Genomic DNA, 23,120 nt, shown 5'->3' with positions numbered 1-23,120 from the left:
TTAGCTACAACTGTATCCTAACATGCTATCCATGACTGTAATAAGATATGACCTGTAACCACCAGCATACCTTACCACCAGGGGTGCACTTGCAAGAGACAGGTATATAAGGACAGGTCTCAGGCAAGTGCAGCATTCCAGAGCTGTGAAATAAAGGTGCAGGTCCAGAGTGACCTTGACTTCACTACATGCCTCGTATGAATCTGTACTGAGGGGACAGGACTTTACAGTGGCGACGAGTTACGGGATGACAGAATCCACAGAATGGCGAACAACGGATCAGATGGAAAGTGCAATGCAGGAGACAATTGGGAGGGCTTTAGAGAAAGGCTCCAGCAAAGCTTTGTAACCAAAGACTGGTTAGGCGACGATAAGGCAGGCAAGAGAAGAGCCCATCTCTTGACCAGCTGTAGCTCGAAAACATACGCTTTAATGAAGGATCTGTTGGCACCCAAAAAACCAGCAAGCAAGTCGTTTGAAGAATTGAGCACACTGGTAAGAGACCACCTGAAGCCAACGAGCAGCCTACACATGGCCAGACACAGGTTCTACACTACAGACGCTGCGTGGGCCAGAGCATACCCGACTTCGTGGCGGAACTTCGGAGGTTAGCTAGTTTATGTGAGTTCTCCGATGAACTGAGGAGAGAAATGCTGAGAGACTTTTTCATTGAAGGAATAGGCCACACAGGCATATTCCGAAAGCTAATAGAGACCAAGAACCTGACCTTAGAGGCAGCAGCACTGGTTTGACAGACATTCTTGGTAGGGGAAGAAGAAACGAGGTTGATTTACAATGCAGGTACGACAACTAATGAAATATCGGAACAAGAAGTTCACAGCACTAAACAAGCTGCTACCCCCACACACAGACAAAACTGGGAGAACAGGCTCTCGACAGCAAGCAGAAGCCATCAAGGGCCACAGGAACAGTCGTTCACACCTCATCAACCCACAATGCGAACAATCAACTACAAACTGAGAGAAGCTAAAGAGAGATCAGCCAGACGCAGCTCATTCTTTGGGAACACTTTGAAGAATGGAACAGGTCTGTGCTGGAGGTGTGGGGGTGGGCATTCTGAAAAGGGATGTCGATTTCAGCAGGCTGTTTGCAGAAATTGTGAATATACAGGGCATTTGGCCCGCATGTGCAAAAAAACAGCAGCTCGGCTGGTATACGAATCGGATAGGTCGGAAAGCGGACCAGAAGATGGGGGGAACAGTAGCCGGGACACCGATGTACAGTGGGTCAACACGATCAATGGCCGCTGCTCCTACAACAGGACGCCTCCTATAATGATGAGGGTCCTACTCAACGGGATATCTGTCAACATGGAGCTGGATACGGAAGCGAGTCAATCTCTCATGGGCGCTCAACAATTTGAAAAACTGTGGCCGCATCAAAACTCACAAGGGTCGACACCAAACTAAGGACCTATACCAAAGAAACCGTACCAGTCCTCGGCAGCGCCATGTTCTCTGTCACACACAAAGGGACAGTGAACCGACTTCCCCTGTGGATTGTCCCCGGAGACCCCCCAGCACTGCTGGGGAGAAGCTGGCTGGCAAAACTAAACTGGAAATGGGATGATGTCCATACCATGTCATTAGAGGAACGGACCTCCTGCTCAACAGTTATAAAGTGATTTGAACATCTCTTTCAGCCAGGTGTGGGCACTTTCAAAGGGGCCAAAGTCAAAATCTACATCACACAGGATGCTCAACCGGTCCATCACAAGGCCAGAGCTGTACCCTATGTGATGAGGGAAAAGATTGAACACGAACTAGACAAGCTTCTGCGGGAAGGCATTATATCACCTGTGGAATTTAGCGACTGGGCAAGTCCCATCATCCCAGTCATGAAGTCTGATGGATCCGTACGAATCTGTGGGGACTACAAATCTACCATAAACAGAGTCTCCCTACAGGACCAGTACCTGCTGCCCAGAGCGGAGGACTTATTTGCCACATTGGCTGGAGGTAAACTTTTCTCAAAATTAGACCTCACATCTGCGTATATGACGCAAGAATTGACCGAGGAATCCAAGCTACTCAGCACCATCAACACACATCGAGGCCTTTTCATGTACAATCGATGCCCATTCGGCATCAGGTCGGCAGCTGCCATATTCCAGCGCAATATGAAGAGTCTGCTCAAGTCCATCCCGGGGACGGTTGTATTTCAAGACGACATACTTATCATGGGCAGGGACACCGACTCCCATCTCCGTAATTTAGAGGAAGTACTAAAGCGGTTGGATCGGGTAGGCCTACGAGTCAAGAAATCCAAGTGCCTGTTTCTCGCACCCGAGGTTGAATTTTTGGGCAGAAGGATTGCCGCTGATGGAATCCGCCCAACGGAGTCCAAACAGAAGCAATTCGCCTGGTACCCAGGCCCCGGAATGTCTCAGAACTGCGCGCCTTTCTCGGGCTACTCAATTATTTTGGGAACTTTATGCAGAACTTAAGAATGCTGCTGGAGCCTCTCCATGTGCTACTCAGGAAGGGGTGTGATTGGTTTTGGGGGGACGCCCAGGAACGCGCCTTCAATAAGGCACGCAACCTTCTGTGATCCAACAGTGTTTTGACTTTCTTTGACCCAGGTAAAAAGCTCGTTCTCACATGTGATGCGTCAACGTATGGGGTCGGGTGCGTTTTGCAACATGTCAATAGTGCGGGCAAATTACAACCCATAGCTTATGCCTCCAGGTCACTTTCGCGGGCGGAGCGCGGGTACAGAATGGTAGAGAAGAGGCGCTCGCGTGCGTGTAAGGTTTCAAAAAGATGCACCAATACCTTTTCTGGGCCTTGTTCACATTAGAAACCGACCACAAGCCCCTCACGTCCCTCCTATCCGAGAGCAAGGCAATGAACACCAACGCCTCGGCGCGAATTCAACGGTGGGCACTCATGCTGGCATCCTACGACTATACCATAAGGCACAGACCAGGCACAAACAACTGTGCCGACGCGCTCAGCAGGCTACCCCTGGCGACCACGGAAGTGTCTGACGAACAGGACTGTGAGATAGTCATGGCAATCAATGCCTTTGAGTCCACAGGTTCGCCCATGACGGCTCGCCAAATCAGAGCCTGGACGGCCAGCGATCCCACGTTATCCTTAGTAAAAAGATGTGTCCTAACTGGTGACTGGGCAGAGGCTCGCGATGCCTGCCCCGAGGAATTAAAACACTTTCACAGGCGCATGCATGAGCTATCACTACAAGCAGACTGCCTGATGTGGGGCAGCCGAGTAGTCATGCCTCTGCGAGGCAGAGAGGCATTTGTCCGGGAGCTCCACCGCGAGCACCCGGGAATCGTTCTCATGAAGGCCATAGCCAGATCCCACGTCTGGTGGCCTGGTATTAATGCGGACTTGGAGCTCTGCGTCCGAAGGTGCACCATTTGTGCCCAACTCAGCAATGCCCCCAGGGAGGCTCCACTGAGCCCCTGGCCCTGGCCTACCAAACCGTGGTCGCGGGTGCACGTAGACTATGCGTGCCCATTCATGGGCAAAATGTTCCTCGTAGTTGTAGATGCATTTTCAAAGTGGATCGAATGCACCATTTTAAACTCAAGCACAACCTCCACCGTTGTGGAGAGCCTCGCAACCATGTTTGCAACGCACGGAATCCCTGACACATTGGTCAGTGACAATGGTCCGTGCTTCACCAGCGCAGAATTCCAATTGACCACGGCATAAATCATGTCAAGACGGCACCATTCAAGCCGGCCTCCAACGGCCAGGCAGAGAGAGCAGTGCAAATCATTAAACAAGGCATGCTTAAAATCCAAGGTCCCGTGCTGCAGCGTCTCCTGTCGCGACTGCTGCTGGCATACAGATCTCGTCCGCACTCATTAACTGGGATCCCCCCCGCGCAACTGTTGATGAAGAGGACTTTAAAAACAAGGCTCTCATTAATCCTCCCAGACATGCACAAAATCATTGAGGCAAAGCGCCGTAAGCTGACTGAGTACCATGACAGAAATTCGAGGGGGAGATGGAATGAGATAGGGGACAAAGTATTTGCACTAAACTATGGCAGGGGTCCCAAATGGCATGCAGGGACTGTAATAGGCAAGGAAGGAAACAGGCTACTGGTAGTACAAATGGACAATGGCAAAACCTGCCAGAGGCATGTAGACCAAGTCAAAAGCAGATTTACCAACAACATTGCGGAACCAGAGGCAGGCTACAATGTGGAACTCGCACCACACATGGTGGACAGACAGAGGGAACAACCTGAGGATGTTCCCAAATGGGTATGATTTGGTGGCCATTACAGAAACATGGTTGCAGGGTGCCCAAGACTGGGAATTAAACATACAGGGGTATCTGACGATTCGGAAAGATAGACAAGAAGGGAAAGGAGGTGGGGTAGCTCTGTTAATAAAGGATGATATCAGGGCAGTTGTGAGAGACGATATTGGCTCTAATGAACAAAATGTTGAATCATTGTGGGTGGAGATTAGAGATAGTAAGGGGAAAAAGTCACTGGTGGGCGTAGTTTATAGGCCCCCAAATAATAACTTCACGGTGGGGCGGGCAATAATCAAGGGAATAATGGAGGCATGTGAAAAAGGAATGGCAGTAATCATGGGGGATTTTAACCTACATATCGATTGGTCAAATCAAATCGCACGGGGTAGCCTGGAGGAGGAATTCATAGAATGCATATGGGATTGTTTCTTAGAACAGTATGTTACAGAACCTACAAGGGAGCAAGCTATCTTAGATCTGATCCTGTGTAATGAGACAGGAATAATAAACAATCTCCTCGTAAAAGATCCTCTCGGAATGAGTGATCACAGTATGGTTGAATTTGTAATACAGATTGAGGGTGAGGAAGTAGTGTCTCAAACGAGCGTACTATGCTTAAACAAAGGGGACTACAGTGGGATGAGGGCAGAGTTGGCTAAAGTAGACTGGAAACACAGTCTAAATGGTGGCACAATTGAGGAACAGTGGAGGACTTTTAAGGAGCTCTTTCATAGTGCTCAACAAAAATATATTCCAGTGAAAAAGAAGGGTGGTAAGAGAAGGGATAAACAGCTGTGGATAACCAAGGAAATAAAGGAGAGTATCAAATTAAAAACCAATGCGTATAAGGTGGCCAAGGTTAGTGGGAAAATAGAAGATTGGGAAAATTTTAAACGACAGCAAAGAATGACTAAGAAAGCAATAAAGAAAGGAAAGATAGATTACGAAGGTAAACTTGCGCAAAACATAAAAACGGATAGTAAAAGCTTTTACAGATATATAAAATGGAAAAGATGACTAAAGTAAATGTTGGTCCCTTAGAAGATGAGAAAGGGGATTTAATAATGGGAAAGGTGGAAATGGCTGAGACCTTAAACAATTATTTTGCTTCGGTCTTCACAGTGGAAGACACAAAAACCATGCCAGAAATTGCTGGTCACAGGAATGTGGGAAGGGAGGACCTTGAGACAATCACTATCACTAGTGGGGTAGTGCTGGACAGGCTAATGGGACTCAAGGTAGACAAGTCCCCTGGTCCTGATGAAATGCATCCCAGGGTATTAAAAGAGATGGCGAAGTTATAGCAGATGCACTCGTTATAATCTACCAAAATTCTCTGGACTCTGGGGAGGTACCAGCGGATTGGAAAGCAGCTAATGTAACGCCTCTGTTTAAAAAAGGGGGCAGACAAAAGGCAGGTAACTATAGGCCGGTTAGTTTAACATCTGTAGCGGGGAAAATGCTTGAAACTATCATTAAGGAAGAAATAGTGGGACATCTAGATAGGAATAGTGCAATCAAGCAGACGCAGCATGGATTCATGAAGGGGAAATCATGTTCAACTAATTTACTGGAATTCTTTGAGGATATAATGAGCATGGTGGATAGAGGTGTACCAATGGATGTGGTGTATTTAGATTTTCAAAAGGCATTCGATAAGGTGCCACACAAAAGGTTACTGCAGAAGATCAAGGTACGCGGAGTCAGAGGAAATGTATTAGCATGGATAGAGAATTGGCTGGCTAACAGAAAGCAGAGAGTCGGGATAAATGGGTTGGAAATCGGTGGTTAGTGGTGGGCCACAGGGATCGGTGCTGGGATCACAACTGTTTACAATATACATAGATGACCTGGAAGAGAGGACAGAGTGTAATGTAACAAAATTTGCAGATGTCACAAAGATTAGTGGGAAAGCGGGTTGTGTCGAGGACACAGAGAGGCTGCAAAGAGATTTAGATAGGTTAAGCGAATGGGCTAAGGTTTGGCAGATGGAATACAATGTCGGACAGTGTGAGGTCATCCACCTTGGGAAAAAAAACAGTAAAAGGGAATATTATTTGAATGGGGAGAAATTACAACATGCTGAGGTGCAGAGGAACCTGGGGGTCCTTGTGCATGAAACTCTTTTGAGTTAACCTGCAGAAACATAAAACATTAAAACCATGCCACCTGACCTGGGTGACACAGCAGACATTTTCAAGGCCCCTTTTTTTTTTTGGTTTTTTGTTTTTTTTTGGGGCGCTAAAATCAAATTTTCCCAGTGCCCCCTATAAAAGGGGAGGGGGACACTAAAAGCACCGGCAATGAAAACAAATTAAACTTTAAAACGTAAAATCAAATTAAAATTTGGTTGCCGGGCGTGATGATGCACTCCAGTCCCTCCGGTGCCCACCTCTCGCGGAAGGCCGCGAGCGTACCGGTGGACACCGCGTGCTCCATCTCCAAGGACACCCTGGACCGGATGTAAGAGCGGAAGAGAGGCAGGCAGTCAGGTTGAACGACCCCCTCGACCGCCCGCTGCCTGGACCGGCTGATGGCACCCTTGGCCGTGCCCAGGAGCAGTCCTACGAGGAGGCCTTCGGACCTACCCGCTCCCCTCCGCACAGGGTGCCCAAAGATCAGGAGAGTGGGACTGAAGTGCAGCCAGAATTTCAGGAGCAGCCCCTTCAAATAGTGGAACAGGGGCTGCAACCTTGTGCATTCAATAAAAACATGGAACACGGACTCCTCCAGACCGCAGAAATTGCAGGCGGCCTGGGAGTCCGTGAACCGGCTTAAAAATTTATTGCACGGCACTGCTCCGTGCACCACCCTCCAGGCCAAGTCCCCGATGAATAGTGGGAGGACCCCCGCGTAGAGTGCCCTCCATCGGGGACCCCCGCCTCCTCCGGACGGCAAGATGGTACGCCATGGCGTGTCCGGACGGCCGGCGAGGATGGCAAAGTTGAGGGTGTGCAGGAGCAGCCCGTACAGGAAACCCCTCCGCGCGGAACTGAAAGGCACGGAGGGGATTTCCCCGAGGCGGCTCAAGTTGTGAGGCGCCGGCCCCCGAGGGAGGTTCCGGGGTTTGGCGCCGATGAGGAATTCCGTCCGGACGGGGGTCAGTTCGGACGGGATTTCCCCACGTGCCTGAGCCTCCTCGATGCACCTAACGGAGTCAGGGCCCAGAGCTGTTTTTAGCGACTCGATGGCATCGGCCGCGCGGCGGACGTTGGCAGAATTTAGGCGCCGCGCCAGCGTGTCTGGCGCCATCCAGCCCGCTCCTCCGCCATCGAGCAGGTCCCTGACCCTGGTCACCTCACCAGCCACAGCCCTCTCTTCCGACCGCCACATAAAGCCTCGGCCGTGGAGGTACGGATTCCCGAGCAGCGGTTCCTGCAGGACGGCCGCCACTCCAGCCGGCGGAGAGCTGCGCTTGGTGGAGACTTTGTTCCAGACCCTGATGAGTTCCCTGTAAAAGACAGGCAGCTCCCGGAGGGCGGTCCTGGCACCCCCCAAGTTCACAAACAGGAGCTGCGTGTCATAATTGAGGTCGAGCTGCTGGCGGAAGAAATACCTCGCCAGAGCACACCACCTAGGAGGGGGCTCGACGTAAAGGTATCTCTGCAGGGTCTGAAGACGGAAAGTCGCGAGCTGGGCGCTGACGCACACCAACGACTGACCGCCCTCCTCAAGCGGGAGACTCAAGACCGCAGCAGAGACCCAGTGCTTCCTGTTGTTCCAGAAGAAGTCCACCAGCTTCTTCTGTATCTTGGCGACAAACGCAGGGGGAGGGGTCAAAGTGACCAGCCGGTACCACAGCATTGCGGCCACCAGCTGGTTTATGACTAGCGCTCGACCCCTGTAGGACAGCACTCGGAGCAGTTCTGTCCAGCGCCCTAGGCGAGCGGCGACCTTGGCCTCCAGCTCCTGCCAGTTCGCCGGCCAGGCTCCCTCGTCGGGGCTAAGGTAGACTCCCAGATAGAGGAGATGGGTCGTGCTCCAGGCAAAAGGCCTGAGCTCCTCCGGCAGGGAGTCCACCCGCCACTGACCCACCAGGAGTCCGGAACATTTCTCCCAGTTGATCCTGGCGGAGGACGCGGCCGAGTAAATCTCCTGGCACTCACGCATCCTCCGCAGGTCAGCGGGATCCTCTACCGCGAGGAGCACGTCATCGGTGTAAGCCGAGAGGACGACCTCCACGCCCGGCCCTTGCAGAGCCAGTCCCGTCAACCTCGTCCGCAAGAGGCGCAGGAAAGGCTCCACGCAAACGGCGTATAACTGGTCGGACATGGGGCATCCCTGGCGCACCCCTCTCCTAAAGCGAAGGGGCGCCGTCAAGGACCCGTTAACCTTAATCAGACACTCCGCGGCGGCGTACAAAAGTCGGATCCGGGCGACGAAATGCGTCCCGAACCCGAAAGCTAGCAGAGTTCCGAGCAGATAGTCGTGATCCACCCTATCGAACGCCTTCTCTTGGTCGAGGGATAGGAAGGCGACCGACAGACCAGCCTCCTGGGAACAATGGATGAGGTCCCGGACCAGATGGATGTTATCGTGGATTGTCCGGCCCGGGACCGTGTATGACTGGTCGGGGTGGATCATGTGGTCCAGCACGGCACCAAGGCGAGCAGACATCGCCCTGGCGAAGATTTTGTAGTCCGTGCTGAGGAGGGAGACCGGGCGCCAGTTCTTAAGGAGGCGGAGATCGCCCTTCTTAGGCAGCAGGACGATGATTGCCCTGCGCCAAGAGAGGGGCATCTCCCCGGTCGCCAGACTTTCCCCCAGGACCCGCGCGTAGTCGCTCCCCAGGACGTCCCAGAACGCCCTGTGGAACTCCACGGTCAGCCCGTCCAGCCCCGGGGATTTTCCCCTCGAGAGCCGGGCGAGGGCACCGGTCAGCTCCGCCAGGCTTAGCGGAGCTTCCAGATTTTCGGCGCCCTCCGGGCTGACCTTCGGCAGGTCCTCCCACAAAACTCTACGCGCTTCCTCGCTGGACGGATCCGGAGAGAACAGAGCCCCGTAATATTCACGGACCCTGTTGTTGACGCCCTCCGGATCCGAGACGAGAGAGCCGTCGTCGGCCAGCAGCGTCAAGAGCTGCTTACGGACACTCTGCCTTTTTTCCAGTGAGTAGAAGAAGGGGGAGCCGCGGTCCAGATCCCGCAGGAACCGGATCCGCGACCTCACGAACGCGCCTCGGGACCCGACGAGCTGCAGGTCCTTCAGCGCGGCCTTCTTCGCTTCGTACACCGTCCGCAGGGCCGGGTCCTGGACGACTTGACCGAGACGGGCTTCCAGGTCGAGCACCTCTTTTTCTAGGCGCCCGACTCTGGCCGCCCGCCTCTTGGTCGACCCCCTCGCGTACTCTTGACAGAAGACGCGGACGTGAGCCTTGCCCACGTCCCACCATAGCCTCAAGGAGGGGAAGCCCCCCTGCTTCCTTCTCCAGTCGGACCAGAATCGACGGAACGAGTCCTGGAACCGCACGTCCTCCAGCAGCCGGTTGTTAAAGTGCCAGTACGCGGACCCCGTCCTCGCGCGGAGCGAAGCGAGCTCCGCCCACACCAGGTGGTGGTCCGAACACGGCACCGGCCGCATGGAGGCCGCCGGGACGCAGGAAACGTACGCCCGAGACACGTAAAGGCGGTCGACTCTAGACCATCCAACTCCAGGCCTCACCCAAGTAAAGGCGCTGGAGTCGGGGTGGAGATTTCGCCAGACGTCCACCAAGTCGAAGGACCCGACCAGGTCCCTCAACTTCTCCATCGCCGTCATGCACTGCGGGGCACCGGAGCGGTCCCTCGCCTCGAGGGTGCAGTTAAAATCCCCCCCGAGGACAATGCAGTCGCCGACGTCGACGGAGCCAAGAAGAGCGGACACCTCTTCAAAGAAGCGCGTTTGCTGCGGGCCGGGATGAGGGGCGTACACGTTCACGAGATGGAGCGGCACGTCCCCCAGGCGAACCGTTACGTGCAGCAAGCGGCCTGGCACGGGCTCCTCGACTCCCAAGATCTCCGGCTGAAAATGCGGGCCCAGCAAGATGGCCACCCCACTAGAAATGGTGGTGAGGTGGCTCATGCGGACCTCTCCTTGCCATTCCAGGAGCCACGTGGCTTCGTCTCCCGGAACGGTGTGGGTTTCTTGCAGGAAGCACACCGCATATTTCCCCTCCCGCAGGAGCGAAAAATTGTCAAATCTACGGCGTGCCCCTCTGCCGCCGTTGATGTTGAGGCTGGCTATGGTTATCTTCATGGCAAAAGCATAGTGCAACCTCTACCTTAACCTATTGTGGGGGAGGGAGCGGAGTCTTTTGTTGAACTCCGCTCCCTCCGCAGCCCAGCGAGGAGTCCCTCGAGCTCGCGCAGCTCAAGGTGCTGCTCCTTTGTCAAGGGCCCGCCCGCGGCCATGGTTTTAACGGCGGCGCGGACGGACCCCTTGATCAGCTCTGGCTCGGACCATTTTTCCAGGGCCAGTCGGGCTTGGTCGCGGCGACCCCGGCTCTGGGCCAAAAAGTCCCGGAGTTCCTTTGCAGGAATGAGGAGGGCCTCAGCGGCGGCCGCGAGCAGATCCACCGCCTCACTGGCGGTGGTCTCTAGGTCTTCACCCGCGTCCCCCACCGAGTCCCCGTCCTCCTCCGGGAGGTAGCCGCCAGCAGCCGGCCCATCGACCGCACAAGGTACGGCAAATGAACCGGCCGCTCCAACCGGCCCTGGCACTGCCCCGATCCCACCCCCAGGATCGTCGGCAGAGGAGTCCCCACTGGGCTCTTTTAAAAATGGTGCTGGGTCGGGAAATGACAGCGGAAGGGGTTCCCCCTCCGCCCCAGGAACCGGAGAACAAGGAGAGACCCGGCCATAGGAGATCCCCAGGCTCCCCAAGTGCTCCAGCTCCAAAGTAAGAGGCGAGGGTGGGTGTTCCTCCCCCTCCCCGCTGCCACCCCCCGGCCCAGCATCTACTGTTTCATTAAAAACAGTAAATTGTGTTTCTGCCGGGTCGAGCGACTCCCGGGGGAAGTTGGGTATTGGCTGGGCGGGCTCAGGTTCGGCCTTTGCGGCCTCGCCCGCCTCAGTCCCCGGGACGCCCGGCCCGGCGGCTACGCATTCCTCCGCGGTCCCCACGCCCCCCACGACAGGCAGATCTTCCACTCCATCCCCGGGAGGCAGAGGCTGGGCAGCCTCAACTGTTTCACCCTCCCCGGGGACAGACTCCTCCCGCCTACGGCGCTGCTTGGGGGCGCTGGTTGGGGACGCGGGACACGCGGCGGGCACCGACTCCTCCGCGGAGGGATGTTGTTCCCCCTCCGCCTCATCGGAGCCGCGCCTCCTTTTGTTCCTGGGGGTGCTCGGAGGCAGGGAGACCCCCATGTCTGCCGAGGCCTCCCGCTCCGCCCCCCCCTTTTCCTTTCCTTTCCCGCGCCCGGGCCCCTCTGTGGTGTTATTCAAGGGCTCGGGCACGGGCTCAGGGCACCACGCGCTCGCCGGTGACGGGGTTGGGCTGAGCGCGGTGGTCAAATTATCTGGCGCACCGAGGGGACCCGCCTCTAGATGTTTTGCCTTCTTCCGCGCCTTCTTTCCGGTCGGACGCTCTCCCTCCCCCCCGCCGGAGGCCCTGAAAACAAAGGCCTCCGACGATGCCCGCGCACCCATGGCTCCCGGCACGCGGACGCAACTAGGGGGAGGGGTGGCGGCGGCGCCAGCCTTGGCCGCCTTCGGTGGTTTGGTGGCCTTGGAGGCGGGGCAGTTCTTGCGAACGTGCCCCACCTCCCTGCAGGCATGGCACCGCACGCCGTCCGACGTCCAAAAGACGCGGTAGGCAGTCCCCTCGTGCACCACATTAAAGTTCCCCTCCGTCGTCTCCTCCCGCGCCAGCCGGACAAAGAGCTGGCGGCGGAAGGAGAACACGTGGCGCAGGCTGCTCTCCCTGAGGCCGAGCGGTATGGGGTTGATCCCCGACCTTACCTCCCCCAGTTGGTGTAGGTGAGGGAGGAGGAGCTCAGCGGGAACAAAGGGCGGGACGTTTGAAATGATGACCCTCTGCGCGGTGGCCTCGAGAGGGTCCACCGGCAGGAACGTCCCGCCCACCGTGAGCCCCTTTTCAAGGGCCAGGGACACCGCCCGCTCCGACCCCAGGAAGAACACGGCCTTCCCAGACATCTTGGAGGCTGCGACAATGGCCGAGGGGCCGACTACCCCAGCCATCGCCCGCACGCACTCCTCAATGCTCATTGTGGGGTGAGTGTAGCTCTTGACCCCGTGTTTTTTTGTAATGAGTCTGAATGGTGGCAGGGCAGCGGGTGGCGCAGGAGGTGCCGTGGAAGCGGTTGCCACCTACGCATACGTCTTCGCTGGCCCTGCTACCGGCGTGGATGGGGTCGCCATCACGGGGTCCCTTTAAGGGCTACACCCACCCCAAAGTCACAGGCCTTAATGGTCTTTAATGGCCTCGTATATTAACTGAGCAGAGGAGCCCTTAACGAGGCACCTCTCCCCTCGTTGACAATTGGGGAGAGGCCTTGCTCCCTCTGCTCAGTTGTCTTAATTGTTTTTTTTTTAAATTAGGAAGAAAAGGGGCCTCAGAGAGAGAGGGGAGAAACAGAGGGTAACGGAGAAAGAGAGAGGGGGGTGGGAAGGGGGGGGACTGCGAGGGCAGGTCTCCCCTCGCAGCTGTGGGTGGGTGCACTCCCCAGATGGCAAAACACACAAAAAACACAGTCTTTGGGTTGGTCTTCAGGTGGGGGGAGAAGACGTCTTCACCTGGGGTAGCTAGAGCCACCAGGCACACAATCCTAAACGATCTTTAATAGGATGATTAATGACAATCTTCAGCCTGGTAGCTCCAGCTATCCCAGGCTAGGCAAATGTGGGGGGGGGTGGGGGGGGTTCCAATTGTGGGGGGGGGCCTAGTTGTAAGCAAGGCCCCCACGCACACTACCACACACACACACACCCCCCGCGATGTTCCGGCCCTCAGTGGTCTTCTTTCCTCCCCCCACCGATACAACAAAGTCTGTTTGGGGAAATGCACCCACACCCACCTGTAGAATGTTGGGTCTCCCTCCTTCCACACTGGATGTTGTTGGTTTTTCCCCCTCTCTCCAACTCCTTGCAGAATGGTAAAAAGATGTTAAAAGTTTTCTGTTCTCCTCCTCTCCCTCTGGGTTAAAGTGGTGGTGAAGCCCCTTCCTTCCTTCTCTTCCTGGGCTGGTCTCAGGGCTCTCCAGGCAGGAGCTCAAGTTGCTAGCTGCTTCCCTCACTGCTCACAGCTCCAACTGAGCAGGACACGCCTCCACTGCTCCACAATTGGTCCTTGTGCATGAAACTCTTTTGAGTTTACCTGCAAAACATAAAACATTAAGACCATGCCACCCGACCTGGGTGACACAGCAGACATTTTCAAGGCTAATACATTTCCTCTGACTCCGCATACCTTTATCTTCTGCAGTAACCTTTTGTGTGGCACCTTATCGAATGCCTTTTGGAAATCTAAATACCCTATATCCATCGGTACACCTCTATCCACCATGCTCATTATATCCTGATACTGATTGCCAAACAGAGAATGACCCATTTATCCCGACACCCTGTTTTCTGTTAGTTAGCCAATCCTCGATCCATGCGAATATATTACCCCCAATCCTGTGAACTTTTACCTTGTGCAATAACCTTTCATGTGACACCTTGTCAAATGCCTTCTGGAAATCCAAATACACCACATCCACTGGTTCCCCTTTTTATTAAAGTCCGCAATTACGGGCTCATACGTCCACCTTACGCTGGGCGATAAAAAAAACCTGTGTCCCAAACCCAGGCGGGGCTATTTCGCCCCTCAGTCGGTCTGACAAATGAATGCACAGCTGGAGACTAGCAGATATTTACTGTTGCTGAGCGACAAAACACAAAGTGAAAAGTTGAAACCTTATCTGAGCGTTCCAGATTCTGCAGCAACTCGATGCCAAGATCAGGGAATTAGTTGTGCTTGACTCTGCTTATAAACCGTCACTTTTACAGAATAGACTCTTAGCTACTGGACAATTCAAATCACCAATGAAACAGTACGAAGCAGCTTCTAACGACAGTCAAACCTGTTTTCAGTACAGTTGACAAACTACAATTTACATTAATTCCAGGAATTAAGCTTTATCAGATTGTGACACGCCTGTATGAAGCGAAAGGTCTTTATTGAACTACATTATTAACCCTGTGGATGTGGTGTATTTAGACTTTCAAAAGGCCTTTAACAAGGTCCCACACAAGAGGTTAGTGTGCAAAACTAAAGCACATGGTATTGTGGGTAATGTATTGACTTGGATAGAGAACTGGTTGGCAGACAGGAAGCAAAGAGTGGGAATAAAGGGGTCCTTTTCAGAATGGCAGACTAGTGGGGTACCACAAGGCTCAGTGCTGGGACCCCAGCTATTTACAATCTTGGTCGTCTGTCGTATCCAACAAAGATGTTGATGTGCTAATCATCAATGGCATGTGTCTTCAAGTGGCTGTATAGGCCAATGCTGCATGCACGTAGTCTCTTGCACGTCGGACAAGGGAAGTTCGATGTGCCTGATGCTGACAGTACTGCCACCTGATGTCGTCTATCTCTAGTGTCCCGCAGGCGTTGACATCGGCTTTCTTCGAAGGTCTGGCAGGCAGTCCTCGTGAGGGTTCTCCACTGGATTTTATTAGCGGCTGTATTCTCGAGGTCCTTTGGTCGGATGCCGCAGTACTGGAGCTTAGCCTTGATGCAATCTTTGTAGTGCTTGTGGGGGTGCCCCTGGTGTTTTGACCTTCACAGAGCTCGCTGTGAAGAAGCTGACAAGGGATCCTTGACTTATCCATGCGGATGACATGTCCAGCCCACCGGAACTGGGCTCGCATGATCATCACCTCGATGCTAGTTGATTGTGCTCTCTCCAGAACCTCACAGTTTGACACCTGGTTTTGCCAGCGTATGTGGAGTATAGATCTGAGACTGCGCATATGGAAAGCTTCCAACTTTTTGATGTGATGCCTGTAGGGTGTCCAGGTCTCACATCCATAAAGGAGAGATGAGAGAACGACTGCTCGATACACCAACAGTTTAGTTGACAGTCAGATGTGGTGGTGACTCAACACCTTAGTGTGCAAGCGACCAAGTGCCTGGCTGGCTTTACAGATCCTTGCATCAATCTCCTTGTCCAAGGACCCATCATTTGATATGATTCTGCCAAGGTACTTGAAGCTGTCCACTGACTTTAGTTGCATACTGCCGATGGAGACTGTGGGAGCAGGTGCTGTGGTGCCAGGGGCAGGCTGATAGAGAACCTCGGTTTTACTAAGGCTGACGGTTAGGCCAAACAATTCTGTTGCCTCAGCAAATTTGCTGAGTGTGAATTGTAGGTCACTCTCCTTGTGTGCCATGAGGGCGCAGTCGTCAGCAAAGAGTGCCTCTAGGATGGGTCGTTTCCGTACTTTGGTCTTTGCAGCAAGGCGGCGGAGGTCGAACAGTGAACCATCTAATCGATATTTCAGGTAGACCCTACACTATTGCTGGGAAGATCATCGCCCGAATAGTATTGAACTGACTCATAGCTCGTGTCTCAGAAGTAAATCTTCCAGAAACACAATGTGGCTTTCGACCTGGTCGGAGCACAGCAGACATGATCTTTGCACTCAGACAAGTGCAGGAAAAGTGCATTGAGCAGAACATGGACCTGTACACTGTATTTATTGACCTCACCAAGGCCTTTGATACTGTCAATGGAGCAGTGCTGTGGTCAATCTTGATGAAACTTGGGTGCCCAAGGAAATTTGTCCACATCATTGAGCTGTTTCATGACAACATGACAGGTGAAGTGCTCTCAGACAGCACAACCACGGCCCCATTTGCCATCTCAAATGGAGTGAAACAAGGTTGTGTACTCCCTTCAGTTCTGTTCAACCTATTCTTTACCTGCGTCTTGAACTGTGCCATAAAAGACTTGGAGTTTGGGGTCGACCTGAAATATTTACAATATACATTAATGATTTAGACGAAGGAATTGAATGTAATATCTCCAAGTTTGCAAATGACACTAAGCTGGGTGGCAGTGTGAGCTGTGAGGAGGATGCTAAGAGGCTGCAGGGTGACTTGGACAGGTTGGATGCATGGGCAAATACATGGCAGATGCTGTATAATGTAGATAAATTGAGGTTATCCACTTTGGTGGTAAAAACAGGAAGACAGACTATTATCTGAATGGTGACAGATTAGTAAAAGTGGAGGTGCAACGAGACCTGGGTGTCATGGTACATCAGTCATTGAAAGTAGGCATGCAGGTACAGCATGTAGTTAAGAAAGCAAAGAGCATGTTAGCCTTCATAGCGAGAGGATTTGAGTATAGCAGCAGGGAGGTCTTACTGCAGTTGTACAGGGCCTTGGTGAGGCCACACCTTGAATATTGTGTACAGTTTGGTCTCCTAATCTGAGGAAGGACATTCTTGCCATTGAGGGAGTGCAGCGAAGGTTCACCAGACTGATTCCCGGGATGGCAGGACTGACATATGAAGAAAGACTGGATCGACTAGGCTTATATTCACTGGAATTTAGAAGAATGAGAGGGGATCTCATAGAAGCATATAAAATTCTGACGGGACTGGACAGGTTAGATGCTGGAAGAATGTTCCCTATGTTGGGGAAGTCCAGAACCAGGGGTCATAGTCTACGGATAAAGGGTAAGCCATCTTGGACCGAGATGAGGAAAAACTTTTTCACCCAGAGAATTGAGAACCTATGGAATTCTCTACCACAGAAAGTTGTTAAGTCCAGTTTGTTGGATATATTCAAAAGGGAGTTAGATGTGGCCCTTACGGCTAAAGGGACCAGGGTGTATGGAGAGAAGACAGGAGTGGGGTACTGAAGTTGCATGATCAGCCATGATCATATTGAATGGTGGTGCAGGCTGGAAGGGCCGAATGGCCTGCTCTTGCACCTATTTTCTATGTTTTCTATGTTAATACCCTTATCTCCGGAATGAACCTGGTGAACCTTCTCTGAACAGCCTCCAATGCAAATATGTCCTTCCTTAAATACGGAGACCAAAACTGTACGCAGTACTCCAGGTGTGGTCTCACCAATACCCTGTACCTTTGTAGCAGGACGTCCCTGCTTTTATACTCTATCCCCTTGCAATAAAATCCAACAATCCATTTGCCTTCTTGATTACTTGCTGTGCCTGCATACTAACTTTTTGTGTTTCGTGCACAAGCCAGGTCTCTCTGTACTGCAGCACTTTGCAATTTTTCTCAATTTAAATTATAATTTACTTTTTTATTATTTCTGCCAAAGTGGATAACCTCACATTTTCCCACATTATACTCGATTTGCCAAATTGTTGCTCACTCACTGAGCCTTTCTATATCCCTTTGCAAATTTTTTGTTCCTCACAATTTGCTTTCCCACCCATCTTTGTATCATCAGCAAACTTGGCTGCATTACACTCAGTCCCTTCATCCAAGTCATTAATATAGATTGTACATAGTTGAGGACTCAGCACCGATCCTTGCGGTACCCCACTTGTTACTGTTTGCCAACTGGAAAATGACCCATTTATCCCGACTCTCTGTTTTCTGTTGGTTAACCAATCCTCCATCCATGCCAAAACATTACCCCCAACCCCGTGAACTTTTATCTTGTGCAGTAACCTCTTATGTGGCACCTTATCGAATGCCTTCTGAAAATCCAAATACACCACATCCACTGGTTCCCCCTTATCCACCCTGCTCGATACATCCTCAAAGAACTCAGCAAATTTGTCAAACATGATTTCCCTTTCATAAAACCATGCTGACTCTGCTTGATTGAATCGTGCTTTTCCAAATGTTCCGCTACTGCTTCCTTAATAACGGACTCCATACTACTATCCTTTGTAACATTATAAGCCTCTTCTTTTAATCTACTACCAATCTTAACTTCTTTATTTAGCCATAAATTCATCACTTTTCCTTTGGAGATTTTGTTTCTCAATGGAATGTATATTCGGTGAAAATTTTTGACTATTTCTTTAAATGTTTGCCACTGCTTATCCACTGTCATATCTTTCAATTTAATTTCCCAATCTAGCTTAGTCAACTCGTCCCTCATACTTGTGTAATTGGCTTTATTTAATGGGGAGAAATTGGCCTCCTTTGCGCCTGCCATTAGCGCCTCCGGTGGCGGGGTTGGGGGGGGCGATAATGGGGTGCTAAGGGCTTACCGAGCGGGCACGGTGAAATTACTGACGCCCACACTGATGGAGCAATGGATGCCAAACTGGGAGTTGTTGGAGATGTCTCCTGTTGCTCCCTGGAAAGATCCATTGGTGCAGAAATTGAGCGCGATGGTGACCTTGGCTGCCACTGAGAGAGCCTTGCTCACCCTGGTCTGAGCTCAAGGTCTGGTTGTAGCAGATGGCAGAGCTCTGTGACCACGTCCTTCCGGAAACACAGCCTCAGTGAAATTGATGTCAGTGAACTGCTGCCGGAATACCCATGGAGGGTAAAGCCTTCTGTTGCCACCCCGTGACACTTTCTTCCTCTGGCTGATGTGCTTCTCCCTGTGCTGCTAGATGTGCTTCGCTGCCTCTCCCTTTCCCTCTCCCTGTCCCTCTCCCTGTGGTGCTCCCTGTCCCTCTCCCTGTAACGTGCTCCCTGTCCCTCTCCCTGTAACGTGCTCCCTGTCCCTCTCCCTGTAACATGCTCCCTGTCCCTCTCCCTGTAACGTGCTCCCTGTCCCTCTCCCTGTAACATGCTCCCTGTCCCTCTCCCTGTAACGTGCTCCCTGTCCCTCTCCCTGTAACGTGCTCCCTGTCCCTCTCCCTGTAACGTGCCCCCTGTCCTTCTCCCTGTAACGTGCCCCCTGTCCCTCTCCCTGTAACGTGCTCCCTATCCCTCTCCCTGTAACGTGCTCCCTGTCCCTCTCCCTGTAACGTGCTCCCTGTCCCTCTCCCTGTAACGTGCTCCCTGTCCCTCTCCCTGTAACGTGCTCCCTGTCCCTCTCCCTGTAACGTGCTCCCTGTCCTTCTCCCTGTAACGTGCTCCCTGTCCCTCTCCCTGTAACGTGCTCCCTGTCCTTCTCCCTATAACGTGCTCCCTGTCCCTCTCCCTGTAACGTGCTCCCTGTCCCTCTCCCTGTAACGTGCTCCCTGTACCTCTCTCTGTAACGTGCTCCCTGTCCCTCTCCCTGTAACGTGCCCCCTGTCCCTCTCCCTGTAACGTGCTCCCTGTCCCTCTCCCTGTAACGTGCCCCCTGTCCCTCTCCCTGTAACGTGCTCCCTGTCCCTCTCCCTGTAACGTGCTCCCTGTCCCTCTCCCTGTAACGTGCTCCCTGTCCTTCTCCCTGTAACGTGCTCCCTGTCCCTCTCCCTGTAACGTGCTCCCTGTCCTTCTCCCTATAACGTGCTCCCTGTCCCTCTCCCTGTAACGTGCTCCCTGTCCCTCTCCCTGTTACGTGCTCCCTGTCCTTCTCCCTGTAACGTGCTCCCTGTCCTTCTCCCTGTAACGTGCTCCCTGTCCCTCTCCCTGTAACGTGCTCCATGGACCTCTCCCTGAGGTGCTCCCTGTCCTTCTCCCTGTAACGTGCTCCCTGTCCCTCTCCCTGTAACGTGCTCCCTGTCCCTCTCCCTGTAACGTGCTCCATGGACCTCTCCCTGTAACGTGCTCCATGGACCTCTCCCTGTAACGTGCTCCCTGTCCTTCTCCCTGTAACGTGTTCCCTGTCCTTCTCCCTGTAACGTGTTCCCTGTCCTTCTCCCTGTAACGTGCTCCCTGTCCCTCTCCCTGTAACGTGCTCCATGGACCTCTCCCTGTAACGTGCTCCCTGTCCTTCTCCCTGTAACGTGTTCCCTGTCCTTCTCCCTGTAACGTGCTTCCTGTCCCTCTCCCTGTAACGTGCTCCATGGACTTCTCCCTGTGGTGCTCCCTCCCTTTGTTGTAGCCTTTCTCTCTCCCACTTTCGATGCCTTTCCCCATATAATTGGCGGCGCCGTTGTCTTCGGCGAAGCATCTTCTGACAATGAAATGGTCGAGTGCCAGCACAGCTCCCATAAAGCGACAGGAATGGTAGTACGTCAAAATAGTTTTGAGTGAAACAGGTGAAAATGTAGGAGGCAGAAAAATATTTGAGCAAAATATCGCTGCTATTGGTTCAGCAGCCACACTGACTAACCGTTGCAAACCAGAAAAAATAATGGCCACCAAATTTTATTTTTCCAAGATTGTGCCTTGGAATAGTGCTGGAGAATCCTGTTCCCGACTGCAACACGCCAGTTCAAGCTGTCGTTGTCATCACCAAGCAGTAAGGTAGGGTGCGCGGGGCAAGTTCACTTCCGGGACGGTAACGGGGTTCTGCGCACGGTGATGACATCATCATGACCGAACGGGCCGCTCGCGCCATCAGTGCCTCCACAAAAGCACTGGCCAATTCCCCCTGGGCGATTCTCTCACCACGCCCGGGCCGTATCTCCTCGCTAAAAGAGGCAATTTAGGCCCCTCTAGCCCTTCCTGTACTGCTTATTTTTACCCAATTTCTAAACTGCTTCATTGCCTTGACTTTTCTCTTTAGATTTCTAAATTTCCCCATACCTGACCCCATTCCCCACCATTTTAGTTTCAAGCCCTATCTATAGCCCTCGTTATTCGCCAGGACACTGGTTCCAGCCAGTGAAGCCTGTCCCAATGGAACAGCTTCCTCTTTCCCCAGTACTGGTGTCAGTGCCCCATGAATCAAAACCCCTTCCTCCCACACCAGTCTTTGAGTCACACATTTAACTCTCTGATCTGCTTGCCCAATACCAATGCAGAGATCCCCGACCACTAACCAGACCTGTACCACTACCTATCCTAAAGGGTGTGACTGCCTCCTGGGTCAAGGTGTCCATGTAACTCATTCCCCTCCCGGAAGCTCAACAACTCTGAGCTGAAGACAGGCACTTACTGCAGACATGGTCATCCAGGATTGTGATGCTCTCCACAAACTCCCACAGCTGCATTTATAACACACCACCTGCACTGCCATCGCTATATAACTTTGTTTTATTTATTCATTAATTAGAGTTCATGGACTAGAAATTCATCTACTTACCACCACTCTGTAGTGTCATGAAATGGGGATAAAATGGCGGCTGCCACTCTTTTGCCAACTGATGGGGATCCCACAGTGGTCGCCATATTGGTCTCCCACTTTGCACGGCCAGTAACTGGTAGCGCCCTGAAACAGATATCGCAGCGTGGTGACATCAGTCGGCGTGCAGCGAATTCAGCGCTGGCTTTCAAGCCACTAAGCTAACCTGGCATGCAAGCAGGCTGACAGATGCTGACAGGGCGATGAAAAAACCTCTAAAAGGGACACACACATCATTAGGTAAGTTTGAATGAAAGGTTTTGGATAGTTTTTGATTTTATTGAAATGATGGCTTGCTGCAATAGATGTGAAAAACGTGCAGGGAGTGAAGCTGGAAGCCTGCAAGGGCTTCGAAGGTAAATGAAGGCCTGAGTAGGCCACAAGACCAAAGGGCTGGCATTGTGGCATCCTTCAAAGTGGGCAATGCTCAGAGGGCCTACTTTGTCCTGGAGCTGCAGGCGATGGCCAACTACCCACCGTAGAAGGCTAAGATCCAAGCCAGGGCTGGCATCACTTTAACTGCACAGGTGCAGGCGTTCAATGTCTGGATCTACCAGCAGGAAGAGGCACCTCGCTCTCAATTGTTTGACTTTCTACAAATGGCCCATTGGTTGCTTCAACTTGACAGCAGCTCCCCTCCCAGGATGGTGAAGCTTCTGATAATGGACGACTATCTACAAGTACTTCCATCCCAGATCAGGAAGTGGTAGGCCAAGGGCACCCAATCAATGCCCAGGAGTTGATTGCATTTGTAGGCAGACAACTTGCTGCAGAGGAACTGGTCAGATACCTAAACTTCTCCAGGCCACGCAACCCTGGGTGACCCCCAAGTCCAAAAAATGGGTCCGGATCCTGGGTGGATAAGACGCTAGGTGGTGCTGAAGACCAGCAAAGGCCAAAATCAGACTTGTGGTGGGGAAAACAGAAAACACGGGAAGATGTACTGGCAATTGCAATGTGGTGAATGGGGCCATGTTGTGGCACATGGCCCAAAGCAGGAGGAGCCCATGCAATGTAACTCTGTGAATTGGGGCTGCCAGCAGGGATTCCCCGTGTTGTCAGTACAGCTTGTGAGCCATGTGGAGGCTGCTCAGTCCTTCCTAGAAACAGTAAAGGTTAATGGAAAGGAGCTGATGGGCCTTACTGTCTCGGGGAGCGCAGTAACCCTGCTTTCCTTCAGATCGAGACCATGTGCATGAAACGGAATAAAGTGCGTACATGTTATGTATTCTATTACTCACCACCTGGGTCAAGGTGGAAATGAAGGGGGGTGCCTCAGAAGGAAAGGCTAGGTTGCTACACAAGCATCCTCAGCCTGCAATATGGATTTCTCGGGGTTTAATACCCTAATTCAAAGGAAGGGAGGGAGTCCAGACATGCTGTTTTTACTCATTTGAAATGTAGAGGTTTTTTTCGGAGTATTCCCAGTGATACTTATGGGCCTTGAAATTGGCCTCCTTAGCACCTCTATTATCACCTGCGGGGGGCGATAACGGCGCAATAACCACTAACCAACCAGACGCGGCGAGATGATCGACACCTGCTAAATTAAGCGGGAGGTTTGCGATAGGACGTTTTTCGGATTTCCTTCACCCGGAGATCGTGACATCATTGCCGGGCGACAACACCGGCAGCTGCAGGAGGCGTTCATCGGGAGGCCGGGCACTTTGGGGCGATGCTTAAAGGCCAGGTGGCTGAGGTAAGGAACAAAAATTCAGAAATGGTGTTTCTCTTTTTTTTAAGATTTGTCTTCGGCCGCAATCGATCAGC

At 52.5% G+C, this 23,120-nt stretch overlaps 1 protein-coding gene across 5 annotated transcripts in view; it reads right to left on the bottom strand.

The window, feature by feature from the left end:
- LOC139227768 (methyltransferase-like protein 27) overlaps positions 1 to 21,730 on the bottom strand; it is a 59,542-nt gene extending 37,812 nt beyond the window's left edge. The window contains exons 1-2 of one of the 5 annotated variants that reach the window (XM_070858775.1): positions 21,312 to 21,730; positions 13,276 to 13,574 (exon numbers count right to left, since the gene is read on the bottom strand). Coding sequence is in view for 1 of the 5 variants with exons in the window: in XM_070858774.1 (XP_070714875.1) it covers positions 13,891 to 13,955 (65 nt within the window). In the remaining 4 variants the exon portion in view is untranslated. Of the gene's footprint in view, positions 1 to 13,275; positions 13,866 to 13,890; positions 14,134 to 21,311 lie in introns of those variants that run through there. The other 4 variants (XM_070858780.1, XM_070858776.1, XM_070858774.1 and 1 more) reach the window with 4 other exon arrangements.
- Positions 21,731 to 23,120: the final 1,390 nt, after the last annotated feature.

This window comes from Pristiophorus japonicus, chromosome 17 (genome assembly GCF_044704955.1).
Source record: "Pristiophorus japonicus isolate sPriJap1 chromosome 17, sPriJap1.hap1, whole genome shotgun sequence".
In the NCBI taxonomy this organism is placed as follows: domain Eukaryota; kingdom Metazoa; phylum Chordata; class Chondrichthyes; family Pristiophoridae; genus Pristiophorus; species Pristiophorus japonicus.
Note: the sequence above shows the minus strand (reverse complement) of the source record. Positions and strands in the feature narration are given on the sequence as shown.